This window comes from Hirundo rustica, chromosome 12, assembly GCF_015227805.2.
Source record: "Hirundo rustica isolate bHirRus1 chromosome 12, bHirRus1.pri.v3, whole genome shotgun sequence".
Classification (NCBI taxonomy): domain Eukaryota; kingdom Metazoa; phylum Chordata; class Aves; order Passeriformes; family Hirundinidae; genus Hirundo; species Hirundo rustica.
Window position 1 is genome coordinate 11,708,554 of NC_053461.1, and position 21,043 is coordinate 11,729,596.

The 21,043-nt window shown below is 65.1% G+C and overlaps 6 protein-coding genes across 7 annotated transcripts; 5 read left to right on the forward strand and 1 right to left on the reverse strand.

Moving 5' to 3' along the window:
* Positions 1 to 6: 6 nt before the first annotated feature.
* On the forward strand, positions 7 to 4,423 carry TTLL3 (tubulin tyrosine ligase like 3). Its single transcript, XM_040076107.1, is given in 10 exon segments — positions 7 to 850; positions 975 to 1,277; positions 1,421 to 1,549; positions 1,617 to 1,731; positions 1,829 to 1,936; positions 2,179 to 2,347; positions 2,422 to 2,570; positions 2,646 to 2,892; positions 2,971 to 3,406; positions 3,479 to 4,423. Coding segments are annotated over 10 exon segments (2,610 nt in total). The 5' UTR covers positions 7 to 838; the 3' UTR covers positions 4,421 to 4,423.
* A 287-nt stretch (positions 4,424 to 4,710) lies between these two features.
* RPUSD3 (RNA pseudouridine synthase D3) lies at positions 4,711 to 6,616 on the reverse strand. The gene is made up of 9 exons (XM_040076105.1): positions 6,528 to 6,616; positions 6,136 to 6,203; positions 6,015 to 6,059; positions 5,827 to 5,923; positions 5,631 to 5,738; positions 5,476 to 5,560; positions 5,280 to 5,406; positions 5,058 to 5,197; positions 4,711 to 4,976 (listed from the first exon to the last, which is right to left on the reverse strand). The coding sequence occupies exons 1-9, from the start codon at positions 6,614 to 6,616 to the stop codon at positions 4,806 to 4,808; spliced, it is 930 nt and encodes a 309-aa protein (XP_039932039.1). The 3' UTR covers positions 4,711 to 4,805.
* A 35-nt stretch (positions 6,617 to 6,651) lies between these two features.
* On the forward strand, positions 6,652 to 7,813 carry JAGN1 (jagunal homolog 1). 2 transcript variants are annotated; one of them, XM_040076289.1, is made up of 3 exons: positions 6,652 to 6,718; positions 6,919 to 7,016; positions 7,099 to 7,813. In XM_040076289.1, exons 2-3 carry the CDS (start codon positions 6,928 to 6,930, stop codon positions 7,559 to 7,561), a joined length of 552 nt encoding a protein of 183 aa, XP_039932223.1. In that variant the 5' UTR covers positions 6,652 to 6,718; positions 6,919 to 6,927; the 3' UTR covers positions 7,562 to 7,813. The 2 variants fall into 2 exon arrangements, with proteins under 2 accessions (XP_039932223.1, XP_039932224.1); XM_040076290.1 differs by lacking the exon at positions 6,652 to 6,718 and having other exon boundaries at positions 6,914 to 7,016.
* Positions 7,814 to 7,938: 125 nt separating this feature from the next.
* Positions 7,939 to 12,505, forward strand: IL17RE (interleukin 17 receptor E). Its single transcript, XM_040076659.2, has 16 exons — positions 7,939 to 8,040; positions 8,121 to 8,136; positions 8,628 to 8,783; positions 8,878 to 8,984; positions 9,061 to 9,184; positions 9,256 to 9,395; positions 9,477 to 9,545; positions 9,646 to 9,712; positions 9,801 to 9,988; positions 10,154 to 10,201; positions 10,305 to 10,350; positions 10,469 to 10,617; positions 10,689 to 10,757; positions 10,835 to 10,886; positions 10,962 to 11,063; positions 11,252 to 12,505. The coding sequence occupies exons 1-16, from the start codon at positions 7,939 to 7,941 to the stop codon at positions 11,857 to 11,859; spliced, it is 2,043 nt and encodes a 680-aa protein (XP_039932593.1). The 3' UTR covers positions 11,860 to 12,505.
* A 3-nt stretch (positions 12,506 to 12,508) lies between these two features.
* On the forward strand, positions 12,509 to 17,110 carry IL17RC (interleukin 17 receptor C). Its single transcript, XM_040076657.1, is given in 19 exon segments — positions 12,509 to 12,535; positions 12,537 to 12,599; positions 12,602 to 12,922; positions 12,997 to 13,018; positions 13,103 to 13,476; positions 13,660 to 13,771; positions 13,838 to 13,882; positions 14,041 to 14,180; positions 14,374 to 14,436; positions 14,596 to 14,650; positions 14,749 to 14,933; positions 15,013 to 15,063; positions 15,147 to 15,192; positions 15,301 to 15,413; positions 15,522 to 15,590; positions 15,661 to 15,718; positions 15,851 to 15,946; positions 16,022 to 16,060; positions 16,503 to 17,110. Coding segments are annotated over 19 exon segments (2,487 nt in total).
* A 744-nt stretch (positions 17,111 to 17,854) lies between these two features.
* CRELD1 (cysteine rich with EGF like domains 1) lies at positions 17,855 to 21,039 on the forward strand. The gene is made up of 10 exons (XM_040076699.2): positions 17,855 to 18,043; positions 18,514 to 18,596; positions 18,675 to 18,785; positions 18,870 to 18,961; positions 19,065 to 19,241; positions 19,330 to 19,425; positions 19,514 to 19,597; positions 19,711 to 19,806; positions 19,889 to 20,032; positions 20,143 to 21,039. The coding sequence occupies exons 1-10, from the start codon at positions 17,855 to 17,857 to the stop codon at positions 20,361 to 20,363; spliced, it is 1,293 nt and encodes a 430-aa protein (XP_039932633.1). The 3' UTR covers positions 20,364 to 21,039.
* Positions 21,040 to 21,043: the final 4 nt, after the last annotated feature.

Below are 21,043 nucleotides of genomic sequence, written 5' to 3' on the forward strand. Positions count from 1 at the left end.
CAGTGTGGCAACAGCAAACTGGGGTCAGCCCTGATGGTGTGTGAGGGGCCATGGGGGTGTCAGGAGAGTATGAAAGGACTTGAAGTTGGCCTGGGGGCAGCAAGGGGCTTGGGGTGTGAGCCACAAAAGGATTTCGGGCAGGGTGTGAGGTCTGAGTGGGGGATGGCTGGCTACGGGCATAGGGGGGCTGTTTGTGTCCCCCCTCCTGTGCAGTGGAGCCATTGTGGTGGCTGGAGCTGGGGCTGTGACATCACAGCAGTATTGGGGTTTGGGGCAGGTACATCCTTCATTCTGGTATCAGGGGTACTGGAGTTTAGAGGCCATGTCTTGTGCTGGATTCTGACTTCAGTCCCCAGCAGGACAGGGGAATAGGACAACCCGCTTGGCACAGAGGAGGGAGAGCCACCCACAGCTCCCCTCTCCCTCAGGCTATCATGGGACAATGTGACACAGAGAGGAGTGCTGCAGGCACACAGTCCCCCAGACGGGGACAGCATTTGAGCAGGGTACACTCCAGCCATTGCACAGTCCAGCAGGCTGGGGACAAGGGCACAGTGGGGCATCCTGGGACTGTGCAGTACAGCAGGGGCACTGGCACGAGGCTCAGCAGGTCAGAGACTGCCCTTTCAAGGGCCCGAAGCTTGGGCAGGCAGAGGCAGGCAGGTCAGTGCTTTCTACCTCTCCATGCCTGTCCTGTGGGACTGGGGATGTGGGGACAGTGGGCTCAGACAGGGTTGTCCTCACAGGGCACTCAGCAGCCACCACCACCAGCTACCAGGTTGGCTGCCAGCACTCACTTAACCCTGAGCAGCTCAAGAAGGCCAGGCTGCATGTAGAGATGGCCACTAAGGTGAGGGACCTTACTTCACACTCCTCAAATGCCACCTGCTTGCATTTTTTGCATTTCTGGCTCAGGAGAGCCGAGCCAAGGGAACCAGGACTAGGGCAGGCTGAGCCCACTGGTCTCTGCACAGGAGAAGAAGATCTTCGTGGTACAGGGCACCTATCCCATCATCCGCCGTGAGCTGCGAGCCCGAGGTTGGGTGGAGAAGAAGCTCCCCGGCATGGGCAGACAGCATTTTGGTGACCAAAACAAACAGCGGCTGGAGACACGGCCAAGTAATGGTGGTGGTGGGCAGAGGGAGGCACTGCTGAACCCACCTGGTGGGGCACAGCCTTTTCTGGGGCCCACAGACCCCCTGCACTACCCCTGGCCACCTGCTGAGAAGGAGGAAGAGCAGTGTGATGAGGACCCCAATGGCATCCATGACTTCATGGTTAGCAGAGAGGGCTGGGGCTGAGCCCTGCCACTGCCCCCAGCACCGTTCCCCTGTGACCCCAGGCATGGGCACAGCCTTGGACAAGGGATGAGGGTGGGATGGGGGCTCTGTGTACCACCCTGGCTTCCTCCCTCCACCAGTCCTACCTGGTGCGGGACCGCTCGCCAAACTTCATCTGGACCAACTTCCTTGACACCATCGATCGCAAGCTGCTGCAGCAGGACAACATAGTGAACCACTATGCCCGGGTGGATGCGTTCACCACTAAGGTGGGGGGCTGGAGCACTTGGGGAGGGAGATGGGGTCCAGTAGGGACTGACAACCTCCTCTAAACAGGAGGGGCTGTGCCTCAGCCTACAAAAGCTGCCGTGGATTGAGCAAGCTGACCCCAACACCTTCTTCCCTCGGTGCTACCGGCTGGGGACCATGGATGAGCGAGAAGCTTTCATTGGTGAGATGAAGGCTATTGCCTTCCTGTCCCTCCTTGTGCCCCCACTCCTCCAATGTCCTGCGCAGGAATGGCTGGGGATGATGCCTCCTTCTTGCAGAGGATTTCCGCCTGACAGCAGCACGCAGCCTCCTCAAACTGGCCCTGGAGGAGGCTGGGGAGAGGCCAGTGAGGACTCAGCAGGTCCCAAACTCGGCCAAGGGGGCGGGTGAGTACATGGAGCTGGGCTTGGGGATGATGGCAGAGAGTAGAGTTAGGGACAGCTGATAGCTGACCTTGGAGGCACAGCCTCTGCTCATGGCTGTGGTCTGGGATTCCCCACTCGCTTCTACTGGCCCACCTTACAGGTGCTCTGCTCCCCACTCCATCCCCATGCACCTGAAGCCACCCATCCCACAGGGAGGCTCTGGCCCCAAGGCTGGCATAGGAGTCACATCTCTCACTCCACAGCACGGCCAGGCTCCCCCCTGTACCCTGAGCTGGTGGAGGAAGCCCTGGAGGTCTGTGAGCAGCACCTGAGTGTTCTACGGCACCAGGACATCGACAGGAACACCCCGTCCCCATGCAGGACATGCATCGACTGGGACCGCTTCCTGCAGCAATACTACCGTGTGGCACAGTGAGTGCCCAGTGGGATGGGGGGACAGGGGCACCATGCCAGGGCTGATCCTGAGGCCCCCTTCATCCCCACAGTGAGGGGGCAGGGCTGGTGCTAACCAAGCAGCAGCAGAAGCACTGCCAGAACCTGCTGCGACACCTGGCAGAGAAGCTGCCCCAGCTTGACATGGAGGGCAAGCTCAACATCTGGATCCTCAAGCCTGGTGCTGAATCCCAAGGCAGGGGTAAGGCTGGGGGAAGTGGGTAGCACACAAAAGCTCCCCATTTAGGAGAGGTCCTACAATCACTGTGTTCCTCAGGTATCATCTGCACGACACGGCTGGAGGAGGTGCTGCAGCTGGCATGGAGCTGCACAGCACCCTCGGTGCAGGTGGGCAGATGGGTGGTGCAGAAGTACGTGGAGCGGCTGCTGACCATTTTTGGCACCAAATTCGACATCCGGCAATGGTTTGTTGTGACTGACTGGAAGCCACTGACGGTCTGGTTCTACCAAGACTGCTACCTGCGCTTCTGTTCCAGGCCCTTTTCCTTGTGTCACCTGGAGCGGTGAGTGCCCCCCACCCCAGCTCCCCACACCCCAGCACCCTGGCACACCCTGACCCAGCCCCACTCTCCCTGGCCCAGTGCCAGGCACCTCTGCAACGTCTCCATCCAGAAGTGGTACAAGACATCACCAGACCAGGACCCCCGTGTGCCTCCTGACAAGATCTGGTCAAACAAGCAGTTCCAGGAATACCTAGCACAGCTGGGGCAGGCAGATGCTTGGCACCACGTGCTGGTGCCCGGCATGAAGGCGGCGATCCTGAGCGCTCTGCGCAGTGCCCAGGACCAGGTGCGCTTCCGCAAGGGCAGCTTCGAGCTCTATGGGGCCGACTTCCTTGTCGGGGAGGACTTCCAGCCCTGGCTGCTGGAGATCAACTCCTGCCCCACCATGAGCCCCTCCTCGGCAGTGACCCGACGGCTCTGTGCCAACGTCCAGCGGGACACGCTGCGCCTCGTGCTCGACCGCAAGCACAACCCCACCTGTTCCATTGGAGCGTTTGAGCTCATCTACAAGGAGGTAGGCTGGGGGGATGGGGGGCAGACACCCCCCAGGCACCCTGAGCCCACACTCCCTGCTGTCTCCCTGCAGGCAGCTGTGCCCAAGTCTCTGTCAGCACATGTGAAGCTGATGGTCAAAGGCTGTTCCCTGAAGAATCCCCAGCCAGCAGAGCAGCAAGAACAAGACAAGCCCCCCACCGCTGTGGCCAATGCCCTTCACCATCCTGCGTTCCCAGGGGCCAGAGCCCATGCACAGCATCAATTCCTCACCATTGTGCCCAGTGTCACCAAGCTCCCTGTGTTCCTAGGGGGCAGAAGCACCCAGGTGCCCCAGAGAGCATGGCCTCGATTTCCTACAAAGGTGCCCAGTGTCACCAAGCTCCCTGTGTCCCTGGGGGGCAGAAGCACCCAGGTGCCCCAGAGAGCATGGCCTCGATTTCCTACAAAGGTGCCCAGTGCCTCCAAGCCATCTGTGTCCCCAGGGGGCAGAATCACCCAGGCGACCCAGCCCAGAACAGCAACAGGGAAGCTGCCTCCTCTTGAGCAACTGCTCCAGAGCTACTGCCCTTCCCCCAGCTTTGATGCCCCAGCACCACCAAAGCCTTGGGGCTCCTCTGCTGGGAGCCAGGGGCTGCCACGACTTGGTCACCTGCCTGGGCAGCCCCAGCCTGCACAGCCCCAGATTAATAGTTGTCCCCTGGATTGGGCACCTGTGCCACCACCCCGGGGAACCCCCAGCAACCCCTGGCTATCCCAGGGTTATGCATGCTTCTTCTCTCCTGCCAAGCCTCTGCAACAACCTCTGTCTGCACACAGCACCAGAATCCTGTGCCTGAAGCAGAGGCACACAGCAGCTCCCAATGGGATGTAGAAGACTTGGGACACTGAGACACCCCCAGGAGTGGACAGCACTCTCCCTGTCCTTGCTGGGTCAACACTGCAGTCCCTGCCTACCTCTCATCCCAAAGAGCTCCCACTGCTGTGTCGCGGTACCCAGCTCCTCCCTCATGCACACTTTAAAATAATTCCGTGATAAGGAGTCTGTCTTGGACCTTCTGTGTGTCAGAGTTGTGGGGAGGGCTAGGACTGCCCCTGGGATGGGGCTGTGGGTGGGAACTGCCAGGGCAGAGAGCAGGCAGGAAAAGCTGCCTCTGCTCCTGTCTGTGGTCACCCCTGCCAGACAGTTGTGGTGGGTGATGACACTGCTACATTCTAGCACTTGGAACCAGAACAGGCAAGAGTGGTGGCAGGGCTGGTGTCCCCAGCAAAGCCAGAGGGACAGCCAGAGAAATGCATCCTCTGTGTGCCAAGAAAAGAACTGAGTACTAACTAAATCACCCAGGCAGCAGGGGGGGATTTTAATGGGGTGGCAGAGAGCAGAAGTGGGGAGTGGGTATTCCCCTGCAGGACTAGGGCTCCTACTGCTCAGGCAGCCCCAGACAGCGCAGAGTGTGCAAGAAGTAGGGTGGTGGAGGGGCACAGAGGGGGCCCTCAGGCAGCACTAGCTCCTGTAGGTGGATGTGGAGCGGGAGGTGATGGAGCTGTTGTGGAGAAAGCTCCAGCCGGGACAGCAACTCCTCGTCCAGTACCTGCAATGTGAGTGGGCAGCTCAGTGGGATCACTGAGGGCTGTGCTGAATGCCCCACTCAGTATCCACCCTGGCCACGTACCTGTGTGTGCGCCGGGGCGGTCTCGGGGCTCAGAAAGAAGGGCATTCCCAGCACCCTGCCCACGTGGGAAGAGTGCTCGTGGTCGCCCAGGGCCGGGCACAGCAGCAGTGTCAGGTGCACCTGGAGCTGTTCTGGGAAGGCTGGGGAGGAACAGAGAGAAGGTGAGATTGCAGGGGTCAGGAAGCATGGCTGGGGTGGCGGAGGTGTTGGCGGGCCACTCACACGTCCTGGGCTGGAGCTGGAGGAGGGCACAGCCCCCCACAGCGCTCAGCACCCGGTAGTGTGTCAGGGTGATCTTCACATCCTTTCTGACCAGGCTGCGGCGTCCTGGGGCTGGCACCGGCACCACCTGCAGAGCACAGCCCTCAGCACTCCCTGGAGTATCCCCAGTGCCCCCAGCCTGCTGGCACCCCCTTACCATGGCTCTGTCCCCCTGCTGCTGCCAGCACAGCCCAGTGCAGATCTCACCTTCCACCTCCGCCGGGACTCCCACAGTGATGGCACTGCAGGGTAAGGTGGTGAGAAGGGGACAGGACTCCCATGCCAGCCTGGCAGGGAGTCCCAAGGACTCACCGATATGTGGCAGGGTACTGGCCTCTCTGGCGAGCATTGGTGAAGAACTGCTGGAGCTTCTTAGTGGTGTGGTAGCAGCTGGACAGGAGGACAAGGCCAGAACACTCCCTGTGGAGCATGGCTGCTTGAGACCCCAAAGGCGAAAAGCAGCCCCAGTTCCACCCCAGGACCTCCAGCCTGGAACCTCCTACCACACCTGGCAGGAGCCTTCACCACGTGGAGCTCAGCAGCGAGGCCCAGGCGTCGTCTCAGTGCCGGCAGCAGGGAATCCAGGCTCAGGTCCCCAGGGCGCCCTGGGGAGATGCTGGCGGGGTCAGCACCTGCTGAGCCCCCTCCAGAGATACCCCCACCCCTGCAGACCCCCCATTGCTGTCCTGTACTCACCCAGAATGGGGAGGCCTGGGGGCTTGCTCAGTGCCAGCAGGGCTCCTAGTGAGGGGAAGCCTGGTCAGGATGTACCTCACTCACTCTCTCCCTCGCCCCCATTCTCCCCTGTCGCAGGTACCTTCCCGGTGCACCACGGAGCCCTCCAACAGCCTCAGCGTCTTCTTGGGGCACAGCAGCCGCCTCCACCTGCATAGGATGGAGTGGGCAGGGGGACACAGGTGGGACTTCCCTCAGTCACCTACCCTGCACCCCACTCTGCGTGTCCATCTCACCCACCACAGTCTGCCCTCCTCTCCACGTGTCTCTGCACCCTCATGCTTCCCCAGCCCCTGTCCTCACACATCCTCAACCCCGCAGGTATGTCCCCAATCCCACAACCCCCCCATAACCCCAACCTCATAACCCCTCTGTACCCGCGCGTGTGCGTCCCCCAGCCCCCACGCCTCTCCGGGTGCCAGCACGCCATGGGCGCGCACCCCACGTACACACGCACCCCACCCATAAACGCACCCCCTGTACACGCCGCTGCCCCCGCGCGCTCCCGGTCCCGCCAGCCCACGGGCGGCAGCGGCGGCGGCGGCGCTCCCGCTCCCCGCCATGGCGGCACCGCCGCGCCTGCGCCCAGCGGCGCCCCCGGCATCCGGAGCCGGCGGCCGCGGCCATAGAGCAGCGGAAGCGCGGGCAGAGGGTCCCGCCCGCAGGTGCGGCGCGGCGGGGAGCGGCGGGCCGGGGGCGTCACCCGCGGGGGCGTCACCCCGGGGATGTCCCGGAGGGCCGGGCGGACGCGGGGAGGGAGCCCCGGGGCTGTCGCCGCGGGAGGGAGGCTCCGGGGGGCTTGTGCCGGGGCTGCGCTGGGGAGGCGGGCGGGGAGGCGGCTCCGCCTGACGCTGTGTGTCCCCAGGACGGCACCATGGCCTCCCGCGGGGGTCCCCGCGCTGCCGGAACCGATGGCAGCGACTTCCAGCACCGGGAGCGAGTGGCCTCGCACTACCAGATGAGGTAGGTGTCCCCTTTCCCGGGGTTCCGGGGCGGGGGACGCGCGACCCCAGCAGGCCCTGATGGCCCCACGCTCTCTCCCCAGCGTGACCCTCAAGTCGGAGATCAAGAAGCTGATCTACACGCATGTGGTCCTCTGGCTGCTGCTCCTGGCCCAGATGGTCGTGGGGCACCTCAAGCTGCTGCCCCACGACCAGGTGGCCATGCCCTACCAGTGGGAGTATCCCTACCTGCTCAGCATCCTGCCCTCCCTCCTGGGTCTCCTGTCCTTCCCCCGCAACAACATCAGCTACCTGGTACTTTCCATGATCAGCACCGGCCTCTTCTCCGTGGCTCCCCTCATCTACGGGGCCATGGAGATGTTCCCCATGGCACAGCAGTTGTACCGCCACGGCAAGGCTTACCGCTTCATCTTCGGCTTCTCGGCCGTCTCTGTCATGTACCTGGTGGTGGTGGTGGCCGCGCAGGTGCATGGCTGGCAACTCTACTACAGCAAGAAGCTGCTGGACTCCTGGTTCACTAGCACGCAGGAGAAGAAGAAGAAATGAGTGGGGGGATAGGTGCGCTCCCTGAGGTGCTGAAGCTCTGCGGTTCAGTCCTGTGGGGCAGCGCTGGCGCAGCTCCGGTGGGTGGGGGATCCTCGGGGACCACGGGGTGGAGTTGTCTGAGCCTCACCCCGGCCCCGGGCTCTCATGCAAGGCGGGGGACCCCCTAGGGCTGGGGCCGTGGAGGGTCCCTGGGGTGGATGCCCCTTCCTCCGCGTGTTGCTCTGTGGAAATAAAGCACCGTCCGCTCTCCCACGCGTGTCTGCGCCGCAGGAAGCGCCGCCTGGCAGCGGGGGGGGTTGGGGGTGGCGGCGGGGCCGCACGTGCCGGTGGAGGAATGCGGCGGGGCGGGGCGGAGAGGGGAGCGGCGGCGCTCGGCCATGGGGCTCCCGCTGCTGCTCGCCGCCGCCGCCGCCGCGCTGCTGCTGCTGCCGCCCGGGACCGCGGCCGCCGTGACCCGCCTCCGGGTCTCCGCCAACTTCGTGAGCGCCGGGGAAGGGAGGCGGTGGGGGAAGGTGGGGGGCGGGCGGCGCCGCGCTCACTGCCGTCTCTTTGCTTGCAGGAGTGCCGGGCCACCGGTGAGTAGCGGCGGGGCGGGGCTGTCAGCGCGGGGCTGCCCCTGCCCGGCGGTACCGGCTCCAGGGTGCGGCGGGATGGTGGGGCTTCCCCTGCCCGCGCTACCGGGTCCTGGAGGATGGGGAGGGGGGGGGGGCGCTCCCGGTTTCCGGGGCACCGGGCTCCCCGCTTCCGAGGACTCCTGATCCCCGAAACTTACTGGCCCTTGGAACTCCCCGGCCCTTGGAACTCCCCGCTTCCAAAGACTCCGGATACCCGGGGCTCCCTGTTTCCGAGGACTACGATCCCCGGGGATTCCCGCTTCCGAGGACTCAGAATCACCGAGGCTCCCGGTTTGCCAGGACTCTGGATCCCCGGGGCACCTCCTTTCCGAGTACACCTTCCCGGGACTCTCCGGGGCTCTCCCCCGTCCAAGCACTCCCAGTGCCCGGGGCTCCTGCTGCCTGCGGGACCCCCAGCGCACGGCCGCCCCCCGTCTGCTCTCCCTCTGCAGCCGACAGGACGCTGAGCCGCCCCCGCTGCCGCCGCCCTTCCCGCCCCGGGCCGCCGCTGGAGCCGCCCGCGCTGTCGCTGAGCCGTGCCCGGCTGTGCCTGCCCGCGCAGCCCTGCCAGCCCTGCCTGCGGGTGCGCCTGGCTCTCCCCACCTCAGGTACGGGCGGGGGCGGCGGGGCCGGCATCCCCGCGGTGGGGGACACACACCTCGTTCCCCCACCCATGCCGGCACCCCACGCCGTTTCTCGCAGAGCTCGGCGGTGTCCGGGGACTGCAGCTCACCTTCTTGGAGCTGGGCTCCAACCGGGCTGGCTGGCTGCAGGTTTGGCAGCGACGCCGGGCGTTGGCCAGCTCAGCGGTGAGTCTGCGGTGGGCAGTGGAGCCGTGGGACGCCGAGGCCCGGAGTACCCCCACTGACCCTCTCCTTCTCGCAGTGGCAGGTGCAGTTCGACTGCTTCCCGGCAGAGAGCGGGAGGCAAGTCCTCGTCTCCCTTCGCACCATCCCAGATCGGGGCTTCGCCCTAAGCTGCAGCCATCTGGTTACCGCTGAGCCCCCTGGTGAGACTGAAGAAGTTGGGAGGTGTTCTGGGGGGTCACCAGTACCAGCTGACACCCTGTCTGCTCTGCAGGGCCTGTCTTTACCCATGCTTGGGTCCCTGAGGTGCGAGCCATTGAGGTGTGGGTGCCTGTGGGTCCTGCCCTTGTGGTGCGGCTGTGCCACCAGCTGGCCCTGGAGTGTGAGGAGCTGCCCGGGCCCTTCCACCGGCAGGTAATGGCTCTGCCTGCCGACACCCCCATCCCAGACTGGGGGACACAATTCCTGCCAGCTGATGCTCTCTCCATGTTGCAGGTGCTGGTGCCGGGGGGCCACCACATCTCACTGCCGTACGAGTTCCTGGTGCCCTGCCTGTGCATTGAGGTGGGTTGCCCTCCCCTACAGCCACCGGAGCCCCTTCCTCTGCCCTCCCATGAAGGGTGGGGGCACATCCTGCCCTTACCATCCTGCTCTGCTGCCCCAGGCCTCCTACTCTCACCACGACAGCCCACGGAGCAAACGCTGCCCTTTCCGTGACCAGCCAGATGCATGTGAGTGCCTGGTGCCTGTGGGTAGGGGAGCTGAGTCCCAGGGGTGTCCCTTGGTGTCTCCCCACCCCGCTGACGTAATGCCCTACAGATGGTCCCGAGCTGTGGTCCTCGGTGCGCTTCCACGACTACAGCACCAGCAGCAAGGACCAGATGGTGATGGAGCTGACTGCCAGCTGCCCCCTGCACCCACAGGCCACCCTCTGCTGGAGGGAGGCAGCAGATGAGGCTGCACCCTGTCACGACATCCCCAATTCCACAGCCAGTGAGGATGAGCAGGTGAGGGCTCCTGATCTTGAGGAGTCACAGGATGTGGGACCATGCCACTGGCTGGGGCATCCACTGGATCTCAGGGTGCCTATAGGGCAGTGGGTGGGCACTGGGGTGCCTGTGGGCTGTGTGGGTCAGAGATGGTAACTATGATATGCTCTCCATTTTTTCCAGGTGTATATACTGGACAAAGTGGACGTGCACCCCCAGCTCTGCTTCCGAGTAAGCTCCTGTGGGTGGGTGGGCACCATCTCTGAAGGGGTTGGGGGTTTGTGGTGGGTGAGGGAAGCTCACCCTGCCCTTTGTTGATCCCACCTCCTCTCAGTTCTCCTACAAGAACAGCAGCCATGTGGAGTGTCCCCACCAGCCAGGTGAGCCCTATGGGCAGGAGGCAGCCCTGGGCTAAGCACAGCCCTTCCCCAGGGGTCCCTTGCACCCCTTACCCTATTGGGCATCCTGCAACCTCTCCTCTCTCTCTGGTGGCCGCAGAGACTGCCTGGAATGTCTCGGTGAGTGTCTGGGGTCTCCAGTTGCGCCTGCGCCTCACCTCCCGCATCCCTGCAGCCTTCAGCGCAGCCCTGTGCCAGCGCCGGGGTGGGCAGTGTGAACCTGAGGCCCCACTCTACACTGTCACACAGGTGAGTGGTGCAGGGCTGGTGGGGACACAGTGGAGACAGACCCGCACCGACCCTGCCCTTGTGCTTTGCAGCCAGAGGGCTCTGCTCCAGGGGAGCTGATGCTGCTGCTGCCGGTGCAGATCCTGGGCAGCTGCGTGCTGGTAAGGTGACACTTGTGCTGCCATCTGTGCTATTGGGGACCCAACATGATCCCCCTCTTACCCAGACCCTTCCCCAGGTGTGGCGCTCGGACGTGCATTTTGCTCGGAAGCAGCTGCTCTGTCCTGATGGTGAGAGGGGGTCCTGGAGGGGACTCAGGGGGCGCTGGAAATGGGCAGACACCCCCTTTACCACCCCTCTCCCAGTCTCCCGCAGGCACTTCGGGCTGCTGGGGCTGGTGCTGGCACTGGGACTGGTCATGACTGTGCTGCTCCTCAACTGCTGTGGTGCCTGGAGGCCAGATGATGGTGAGGAGCACCCGAAGGGGCTGCAGGAGGGATGGCAGGAGGGGCTGGAGTGCCAGGGGTGCCAGATCCTGGGCTGCAGGGGGTCCCAGGGTGGTGGATGGCAGATGCTGTTGGATGCCAGGGTGTCCCCAGGGGATGCCAGTAGAACATGGAGCTGAGCTGTCACTGCTGTCCCCTCCATCCTGCAGGTGTCCCTGGCGGGCGCCCCGTGCTGCTGCTGTACTCGCCGGACTCCGAGGAGCATCTGGGGCTGGTGTGTGCCCTGGCCGAGCGGCTACGTGCAGGGCTGGGCTGTGACGTGCACCTGGACCTGTGGGAAGCAGGTGGCTTGGGTCAGGCGGGCGCCCTGCCCTGGCTCTACGCCCAGCGAGGCCGCGTGGGCCGCCAGCGTGGCACTGTCCTCCTCCTCTGGAGCCGGGGCAGTGCCCGGCTCTTTCATCGGTGGCAGGTCGGGATGGCCGACGGGACACCCGGGGATGCCCATGACATTTTTGGGGCAGCCATGGCCTGCCTGCATGGGGAGCTGGGTGCGGCGGGCCGCGGCGGCGGGTGGGTCCTGGCGTACTTCAGCCGGCTCTGCAGCCCTCGCGATGTCCCCCGACCCCTTCGGCCCCTGCCCACCTACCGCCTGCCCCGACAGCTGCCCGGTCTGCTGGGTGCCCTGCGGGGCAGCCCTCCAGCCCCTCGCCGCTGCCGTCGGGGCAGGGTGGGGGGCTTCCTGCATCGGCTGCTGGAGGCAGGGGCCAGGGAGGGGAGTCCTCCACCCCAGCCCCCCGGGGCAGCTTCTGGCACCTGAGTGCCCAGGCTGAGCCTGAGCTGGGCATGGCTGCAGGGAGTGCAGGGCTGGGCGCAGCGCCCCGGTGAGGGCAGGTGTTCTGCTAGGAAAAGGCAGGGCACAGGTGAACGTGTGCCTGCTGCGGTGGCAGCAGGGGTACCCCGGGAAGGGTCTGCGGGGCTCCAAGCAGGACTGGCCTCAGTCATGGAGAGTGCTGCTGGGGCCGGAACTAGCATTCAGCTGGTCATCTGCGGCCAGGAGCAGAGATGCTGTCCTGAGCAGAGACAGCTTTATTCCCATACAGGGACCTGCTCCGGAGGAGAGCCCATTAGAAGCCCCTTTGGATGCCACAGCCAAGCAAGGGGTTGGGGTGGTGCAGGAAGAAGCTGAGAGTAGGAGATGTTCCCTGCCCTGCCCAGGCACAGGTGGCTAGAGGGAGGCAGGTGCTGGGCATAGCCCGGCCCTGCTCTTTGCCTCGACATTGCCAGCAGGACTTGGTCTGGGGTGGAAGCAATAAAGGTGTAATTTCACCCTGCCCTGTTGTCTCTCTGGTGTAACGAGGGGATTTGTTGGTGCCCTGGAGGGTTGGGGGCTGCCCAGTGCTCCTCTGCAGCACGGAGAGACGACACACCGGGCTGGGCACAGCCTCTACCGGCACGGGTGTCACAGCATGTCCCACAGCCGCTGCGGCTGCCTGGGGCCAGCCGGGCACCGTGCCCGTGCCGTGGAGCCAACTCGTCTCTGCGGGGCCCCAGTCCCTTCCCAAGGGTGCCGGAGCAGGGAGCCCTCCGTGGTCGGTGCGGGAACAGGAGGCCCCACCCCAGGGCGGTTGCTGACGCCACGCAAGGACCCGGGTGTCCGGGATCAGAGCAGGAAGCAGGAGCCGGCGGCGGCGGTGGGGCCCGAGGAGCCGGGAGAGAGGCTGCTGGGGCGTAGCCAGCGTGGGGCCGGGGCACCCGAAGGCCCCGGGGCACCCGAAGGCCCCGGCCCCACCATGCAGGCACTGGGGCAGCTCCTGCTGGTGCTGCTGGTGGGGTCGGCGGGTGGCCGTGGGGACCCCCGCGACACCCTGGCCTGCTCCCAGGTGGGTCGGTGTCACCAGCCCGCGGGCGTCGGGCACCTGGCACCGCCACCGGCCTCACCCCTGCCTCCCCCCAGGGCCTCGCCTGCCGCCTCTTGGGTAAGTGCCCTCAGCGTGCCGTGGCCCCCACCCCACCCAGGGCACGGGGACTCCACCCGCATGCTGCCCTCTCTGTCCCCCCAGACACCGATGTGCTGTGCGGGACAGAGCTCCCGGGGCCCAGGCACGGGCTGGCCCTGGCTCGTCTGCGCCTGGAGCCGGCCCTGCGCTGCACCGAGCCCACGGCCTGTGTGCCCTGCCTGGAGGCACGCGTGCGCCTGGCCTGGTCACCTGCCACCAGCACCGCCAGCGAGTCCCGCCTCTCCGTGCAGCCGGGCACCTCTGGGACAGAGGACAGCGGTGATGGGGGTCAGTGGTCACCAGCGAATGGGGCCACCTCGTCCCAGCCCAACGTTACTGGGCTGCTGCTGCTCTCTGGGCACGCGTACACCTCGTCCCGCTGTGTGGCCGTGGAGATCTGGGCACCCTTGGGCCCCGCGCTGCGCGGCCGAACCGTGGTATGTAGATGCGGGACACGGGGGACGGGCGTCCCAACACTCTCAGTCCCTGGGCACTGGGGATGTGGGCGCTGGCATCAGCGCATCTCTGTGGCGTGGGGGGTCCCGTTCCCGTGCCCCAGGGAGGTGGGTGCTGGCGGTGCCGGTGCCTCACCGCAGTGGGGTGGTGGTTTTCCTGCCCAGGGTTGGGTGATCTTCCGGTGCTTTGAGGCGCCGCTGGGCTCCGAACTCCACATCTCAGCATACATGAACTCACGGGGCCGGCAGAGGCTGAGCCAGCAGCAGCGGGTGCCAGGTGAGCCCCGGCAGGTCCCCTGCAGTGGCCCCAGCCCTCCTGCCCACTGATTCACTGTCCCCACAGACTGTTCGTGGCCCGCAGCACAGGCTGCTGTCCCCCAGTGCCAAGGTAGGTGCTGGCGTCACCCCGCTTCGGTTTGCATCCCCTGGGGAGAGCCGGGCAGTGGATACCAGGGGTGAGAGTGACCCGGGGGGTGCCGTGCCCTGTGCCATGGTGCTGGGCGGGCAGTGCCAGGAGCTGGGTGACCTGAGTTGCCTCTGATACAGTGCCCAGGCTGCGAGTCTCCCCTGGGCAGAAGGAGGTGGTTGTGGAGGTGCAGGGGGCTGCAGTGGGGCACAGCTACACACTCCGGCTCTACCACAACCATAGCCATGGCACCAGTGGGCCGGGGCGTGCGGTGACCACAGTGAGTATGCACCCCATTCCCTGACACCCCCGCCCTGCCTGTTCTCCGGTCGCTGCCCTCCTCCCCATTCCCGAGAAGCCGTGTCTGTGTTATAGGCAGTGTGTTGGGAGAGGGTCCCCTGGGAGCAGAGCCCCCTGGGTGACCCTGCTGGTGGTGATTTGCCACGGGGTGACCCACATCTGGTTGCTGGTAGCAGAGCAGTCCCATGAACTATGTCCTACCTGCTGATGAGGTGCTGCCCTGCCTCTGCCTGCAGGTAGGCACCAGACAGGGCATTGTGGGGGTGGCAGGATGCCACTAAAGAGGGGCTCCAAGCTCCACATATCTCCTCCCTCTGGAGATATGGCTCCCAAGGGAGCCAGCCAGGTCATGGTCACAGCATGGATACTTTTCTTGTCTCTCTCCCCATTCCCAGGTCTGGCCGGAAACCCAGGACCCACTACGGGCCACCCTGTGCCCCTTCTCTCATGGTATCTTCAGTCTGAGGCTGGGCTCTAGGGGGCTGGGACACAGTGGGTCCTGAGGGGACACCACACGGAGTGACACCCCTTACCTGGTGCCGCTGCAGATGCTGAGGCCTGGGAGCGACTGTGGGCACAGAGCCGTCTGGTCCTGCACATCGAGGGGCAGGTGCTGACCTGCTCTCTCTCAGCCCCCTGCGACCTCCTGGCTGAGCTGGTGCCCTGCTGGCAGCCAGTGCCCTCTGGGCCCTGCCAACCGCTCCCTGGCCTGCAGCAGCCTGCCAGGGGGCAGGTGAGTAGGGCTCTGTGGGGCACTGGGGGCTTTGCGAAGGATGGTGGCGACAGTTATGGAGCATCCCTTCCACTCACAGGGACCCCAGGAGTTTGGAGGACTGCGGCCACACCCCAACCTCTGCGTGCAGGTAGGACACCACTCTGCCCCACAGCTGCCCCATGAGCAGCCCCACATCACCCCCAGGCACTATTAATCCACTCTCTGGGACAGGTGTGGAGCAGTGGGCAGGTCCGGCTGACCCAGTGCCTGCGGGACCGTGAGTACTGCTGGAGTGGGAGGGTAGTGGCTGCCTGTGGGTCCAGCTGTGGGGGAGCCCTCCTTGGCCTCCCCTCAGCACCCACCCAGCCCCCTGACACATTCCCAGGAGTGCTGCCCGGCCGCTCCGATGACCTCCTGCTGCTGGAGCGTGGGGGGAATGCCTCACTGTGTGCCGTGGAGAGGGGTGCCTGCACACCCCTTGCCAGCTTCACCAGCACGGTAAAGAGGAAGAGACCCGCGTGTCCTGGCAGCAGTGGCACTGGTGGCACAGGGACCCCTGTGCCCGGCAGTGGTGGCACCGCTCTCTGACCTGCTGTGTTGCTGCAGGGCGCAGGGCACCCTGGGCTGCTGGAGCAGGATCTGCAGCAAGATGTGGCAGTGGGGCAGTGCCAGCAGGTCAGTGAGCAGCCAGCGGGCAGTGGGCAGGGACTGGGCAGTGTCTGACATGTCCCTGTGTCCCCTGCAGCTGTGGCACGCATCAAACAGCACTGGGGTTGCGCTCTGGGCCTGTCCCCTGCACAAGTGTGAGTGTTGACAGCCACAGTGGGGGAGAGGAGGAATAATAGAGGGCTGAGGGAGGGGACTCCCCGGTGGAGCCACTGGAGACCTTTGATGGGTGCCGGGGGCCCTTGGTGGACGCAGATCCTGCCCTGCAGACCTGCGTACCCACTGGGCACTGGTGTGGATGGGGGTGCTACTGGGGGCCACCTGTCTCCTACTGCTGCTCTTGATGAAGAAGGAGGACATGAAAGGTGAGTGGTGCACTTCTGGGGGCTGTCCCTGGCCTGGGACCTCTCCTGGAACTTCACTGCCTCTCCTCCCCACAGGATGGCTGAAATCCCTGAGGCCTGGCTATGGCTCCAAGGGTGAGTGTGGGTTGAGCCTGGGGTCTCGGGGGGAGTGGGCAGTCTATGCCTATCTCAGAGAGGTCAGAGGACAAAGTGATGAGGTCCCCACCCGAATTAGTTCATGTTTGCCTGCTTGACGGGGTAGGTAGGGGTGTAGGGAAGCAGAGAAGAGGGTGAGAACCCTATGGGGGGTGGGAGGGGTCAGACTGCAATCTGCCTCCCACCGTGTCTGTCCCTTAGGGTAGGTAAAGAGCTCGGCAAGGGGATTGAGGTCTCACGTCAGTGGTAGTCTCAGCTGCTTTCCCATTGTGGCTGTTCTTTATCTTGGGTACAGGAGGTGCTGCAGGTTTGGGTGACAGAGGCAGGGGATGGTCTCCCTCATCGTGGGTGCTTCCCAGCATAGGGTGGGTACAGGGTGCCTAGAGGGATCCAGACACTGATGACCACCCCCTTCCCTCAGGTCCGCTGCAAGGCCGGCGGGTGCTACTGGTGCACGCAGCAGAGCCGGTGGCGGAGCGGGCAGCGTGTGCCTTGATGGCAGCTCTGCACTCACTGGGGCTGACGGTGGTGGCAGCACCGGGGGGTGGCAGTGGGGTAGCGGCTTTGGGGCCACTGCCCTGGCTGCACGCCCAGCATCACCGGGCACTGCGTCACAGTGACACCATCATCCTCCTCCTCTCTCCAGCAGCTGTTGCTGCTGCACACCAGTGGGACACAGGGGCCGGGGTTGTGCCGGAGTCTGGGGCCGCTGAAAGCAGCCTTGGGGCCCGGCACAGCCCTGGCCCTGGTGAAGTCCCCACTGTGGCACCCTGCGAGGTGTTCACGGCGGCTCTGTCCTGTGCCATGCCAGTGCTGGCGATGGCCAATGGGCACTACGTGGTGGCCCGGCTGGAGGCCTTGGTGCCGGCAGTGCCCCCAGCGCTGCGGGCAGCCCCTGCCTTTGCATTGCCCAGCGAGATGGAGGGGTTCTTGCAGGCACTGGCAGGACCAGCTCGGCAGAGGGGCCGGTGGCTAGAGCCATACGTGGCGGCGGTGGCCGAGGCTCTGCAGCGGGCGGTCGGGGAATAAAGGGGTGACAGGTTTTTTTGCTGAGTGTGAGTCCCTCTCTGAGTCCAGCAGGGACTGGGATGGGTTGGGAAGGGGTGATGGGGTGGACTGGGATGGCATGGAGAGGGATGATGGGGAGGTATAGGGGGTGGGGACAGGAAGAGGGCTGGGCTGTTTGGGGCGTGAAGGGGAAGGGGGTGCATTTGGTTGGAGGGTGTTTGGAGAACCGGACCAATTTGGGTTGGTGATGGGGAACTGGACCAGCTCATTGAGGGATGATTGGCAACTGGGACAGTTTGGGGGAAAGTGTGAGAAGAAATTGGACCAGTTTAGGGTGAGATGAGGGGGAACTGGGCAAATTTGGGTACAGTGAGAGGGAACTGGACTACTTTGAGTGGAGGAGGGGAAGGTGAACCGGCCTGGTTGGGCTGGAAGCGGGGGGGGGGGGGGGAGGGGGGGGGCATGTTTGAGGGCTACGCCCAGGCCAGGCAGAGTCGGGCCGGTGCGCTCCGAGCAGCCGGCCCCGCTCCGTGCGGTGTCACCGACTGCAGCCCATCCGCGCTACCCCCGCTCCGTGCGGTGTCACCGACTGCAGCCCATCCGCGCTACCACGGCCCCGAGTTTTGCCCGCGGCCCCTTTAAGGCGCGGGTGGGCGGGCCCAGGGCGCGGCGCGGATTGGCTGGGAGCGGAGGGCCGGCGGCGGCGGCGCGCGGCCATTGGCGGGGGGCGGCGGGCGCTGAGTCAGCGGGCGGGGCCGGCGGACGATGGGGCCGCTGGCGCTGCCGCCGCTGCCGCGCTCGCCCCGGCGCGGGGGGCCCGGGCTGCGGGGGGGCCTCCTGGGGGCCGCCCTCCTCTGGGGGGTCCTGCTGGCGGCTCACGCCGACCCCGACCCCCACCGAGACGGGGCCGAGCCGTGCCGAGCCTGCCGCGGCCTCGCCGACAGCTTCATCAGGGTGCGGGGTGGGGGGACACGGGAATGATGGAAGCCGCGGCGCGGGGGCACACGGGGGGTAATGGCACCGAGGGGTGTGGGGTGACACAGCCGCTGCTTCGGGGGGGAGCTGGGGGCCAGGAGACAGTGACGGGAGGGGCCCATGGGTGGCAGGTATGGGAGACACGGCCTGGAGGTGACAGTGAGCAGGGACGAAGGGGGTCCTGGGTGGGGTGATGTGCCTGGGGAGTCCAGACGCATCACAGGCCGGAGGAGTAAGGGTAGTGACAGGGCCCGGTAGAGGGATGGCTTGGGCGAGAGAGTGGTGAAGTGGTGGCACTCCTACAGCATTCCCAGGGGCACAATGACTGGGCCCTGGGGAGGGGAGAGGGTGGTGGGTCCCTGGAGGTGACGGTGTCTCACGGAACCCTACGGGTAGAGGGGTTATTGGGGCGTTCCCGTGCCTGCACTGTGACTCCCCCATGCACCCAGGGCCTGGAGCGGACAGAGCATGAGGGCTTTGGCGGGGGTAACACAGCCTGGGAGGAGGAGAAGCTGTCCAAGTACCAGCACAGGTAAGTGACTCCAGTGAGAGGCTGAGAGAGTCTAGCTGCTCCAGAAGTCATATCCCACATTGGCTCATGTCCCCGCAGTGAGACCCGTCTGCTGGAGGTGCTGGAGGGTGTCTGTGCCCCCTCAGACTTTGCCTGCCACCAACTACTGGAACGGAGTGAGGAGCACGTGGAGCAGTGGTGGTTCCATGAGTGAGTCTAGGGATAGGGACGGGGGGATGGCAGGGGGCACAGAGGGATGGCAGGGTGCTGAGTGCTGTATCTCCCCCTCCCCAGGCGGCAGCAGCACCCTGACTTTTTCCAGTGGCTGTGTGTGGACAGGCTGATGCTTTGCTGCCCGCCCGGCACCTACGGCCCAGACTGCCGATGTGAGTAACTGTGGGATGAGTGGGGTGGTGGTAGGGCTGGAGGGGCCCCCCTGGCTGCTGCCTCCCACCCTGGCTGCCAGCTGGATGGTCTCTCCCCACGCAGCCTGTGCCGGTGGGCCCCGGCAGCCCTGCAGCGGCAACGGGCGATGCGATGGTGATGGCACACGCCGCGGCACCGGCCTCTGCGTCTGCAGCCCGGGCTACGGTGGCCCGTTCTGTGCCGAGTGCGGTGACGGCTACTATGAGGCCTCGCGGAACAAGAGCCACCTCGTGTGTGCTGGTAGGTGGGGGCTCTACCGGTGCTGCCCAGGCACTGGGTACAAGCAGCTCCGTCCTGCCTGTGTCCACATTGCCCTCCTTGCCTGCAGAGTGCTACCAGGCATGCGGGCGCTGCACAGGGCCTGAAGATTCCAGCTGCCTTCGCTGCAAGAGGGGCTGGGTGCTGCATGAGCACCGCTGCATCGGTGAGTGAAGGCCAGGGATGAGCTCAGGGCCGTGGGGCTGTGTCCGTGGAGCTGAGGCCCAGCGGGGCTGTCCCCATCTTTCCTGCAGACATAGATGAGTGTGGCACGGAGATGGCGCATTGCCGAGCCAACCAGTACTGCGTCAACACAGAGGGCTCCTACGAGTGCCGAGGTCAGGAGGAGGTGGGGGGTTTTTGTGCAGGTGGCTCTGCCCTGCTTGGGGCCAACCCTGACTGGGCTGGGAAGGAGCTCCATCAGCAACCCTGGCTCCTTTCCCTGAGGCAGACTGCTCTACGGCTTGCATCGGCTGTATGGGCGCTGGGCCGGCTCGCTGCAAGAAATGCAACAAGGGCTACTGGCGGGACGGAGCCAAGTGCCTGGGTGAGTGCCTCCCATGGACTGGGGGGCCATGCTGTCCTCTCTTCACTGCTCAAGCCCTGCCTGAGCCCTGTCTCCCCTCCAGACGTGGATGAGTGTGCCAGTGCCGAGGAGCCGGTGTGCACGGGGGTGCAGGAGGTGTGTGAGAACACAGAGGGCAGCTACCGCTGTGTCTGTGCGCAAGGCCACATCCGCCGAGACGGGCAGTGCGTTGAGGACAAGCCTCCTGGTATGCCCTAATGCAATGCAGGGGGACACGGGCATTGGGCAGGGGGTGTGGGACATAGTGGGGGGCTCTCGCTGGTCAGCTGTGCCCTCCCACGAGTGTTGTCCATGCAGATGCCCCAGAGAAGGGCTTCTTTGATGACGTGACTGATGACGAGGTGGTGGTGCTGCAGCAGATGTTCTTTGGTGTGATGATCTGTGCCCTTGCCACGCTGGCTGCCAAGGGTGACATGGTCTTCACTGCCATCTTCATCGGTGCCGTGGCCGCCATGGCCGGCTACTGGCTCTCTGACCGCAGTGACCGTGTCCTCGATGGCTTCATGAAGGGCAGATAGCTCTGGAGCTGCTGGGCGCAAGCGGAGGGGCAGACTCAGCTTGGGGTGCAGGGCCTCCCCCAAGCAGGGCTGGCTGCCAAGGCTGCATCCTGCACATGATGCTGTGCCCTGCATGCATCCCCCAGCCCCCCCCTTAGTGTAGGGTCTTGTTTTCCCTGTCCCTGCAGAATGAGCCAGGAGTACCTGATCCTGGGGGCTCCCACATAGCTCCCTCTGGCTGGAGGGGTGATGCCAGGCAGTGCAGCATCGTGTGGGGGGCACAGCATGCTGCCCCCAGCTCCTCGTGCTCTGGAGGAGAGGCCTGGCATTGTGACAGGTGAGGGGGTGAAGGGGCAGGTGAGGGAGGGAACCTGCTATCTGCCCCCAGGCTGGGGCTCCTGGCCCTGTAGGACTCCCCTCCCATGAGGGCATTCCCTGTGGGAGAGGGGGAGGCTGGGTCCCCCCATTCCCTGAGCTGTGCGGCTGGGAGAGCTGCCCCCCCATCCCTGGGCAGAGCCCATCTCCCCTCCCAGGCTGGGGGGCCAGGGGCCCCTCACCGCTGGTAGGGTGCTGTGCTGGTGAGGGGGCCCTGCTGGATGCATGAGTGTGGCCGTTGCATTTGTCCGTGGTTTGTCCGTCGGGGTGTGCCCATCTGTCTGTGTGTCCATATCTCAGGAAATAAAGCTCTGCACACCCAGCTT

What these genes read in the sequence shown, in the direction of transcription:
- RPUSD3 (XM_040076105.1), bottom strand. Translation starts at nt 6,616, where the DNA reads ATGGCGGGGAGCGGGAGCGCCGCCGCCGCCGCTGCCGCCCGTGGGCTG. An exon ending in GGCAGCGGCGTGTACAGGGG is followed by an intron (nt 6,204 to 6,527) that starts GTGCGTTTATGG and finishes CATCCTATGCAG; the next exon opens with GTGGAGGCGGCTGCTGTGCC. An exon ending in CCAGCTCCAGCCCAGGACGT is followed by an intron (nt 5,198 to 5,279) that starts GTGAGTGGCCCG and finishes GTTCCTCCCCAG; the next exon opens with CCTTCCCAGAACAGCTCCAG.
- JAGN1 (XM_040076289.1), top strand. Translation starts at nt 6,928, where the DNA reads ATGGCCTCCCGCGGGGGTCCCCGCGCTGCCGGAACCGATGGCAGCGAC. An exon ending in GCCTCGCACTACCAGATGAG is followed by an intron (nt 7,017 to 7,098) that starts GTAGGTGTCCCC and finishes CTCTCTCCCCAG; the next exon opens with CGTGACCCTCAAGTCGGAGA.
- IL17RE (XM_040076659.2), top strand. Translation starts at nt 7,939, where the DNA reads ATGGGGCTCCCGCTGCTGCTCGCCGCCGCCGCCGCCGCGCTGCTGCTG. An exon ending in GGGCGTTGGCCAGCTCAGCG is followed by an intron (nt 8,985 to 9,060) that starts GTGAGTCTGCGG and finishes TCCTTCTCGCAG; the next exon opens with TGGCAGGTGCAGTTCGACTG. An exon ending in CACTCTACACTGTCACACAG is followed by an intron (nt 10,618 to 10,688) that starts GTGAGTGGTGCA and finishes TGTGCTTTGCAG; the next exon opens with CCAGAGGGCTCTGCTCCAGG.
- CRELD1 (XM_040076699.2), top strand. Translation starts at nt 17,855, where the DNA reads ATGGGGCCGCTGGCGCTGCCGCCGCTGCCGCGCTCGCCCCGGCGCGGG. An exon ending in GAGCCACCTCGTGTGTGCTG is followed by an intron (nt 19,242 to 19,329) that starts GTAGGTGGGGGC and finishes CCTTGCCTGCAG; the next exon opens with AGTGCTACCAGGCATGCGGG. An exon ending in GCATGAGCACCGCTGCATCG is followed by an intron (nt 19,426 to 19,513) that starts GTGAGTGAAGGC and finishes TCTTTCCTGCAG; the next exon opens with ACATAGATGAGTGTGGCACG.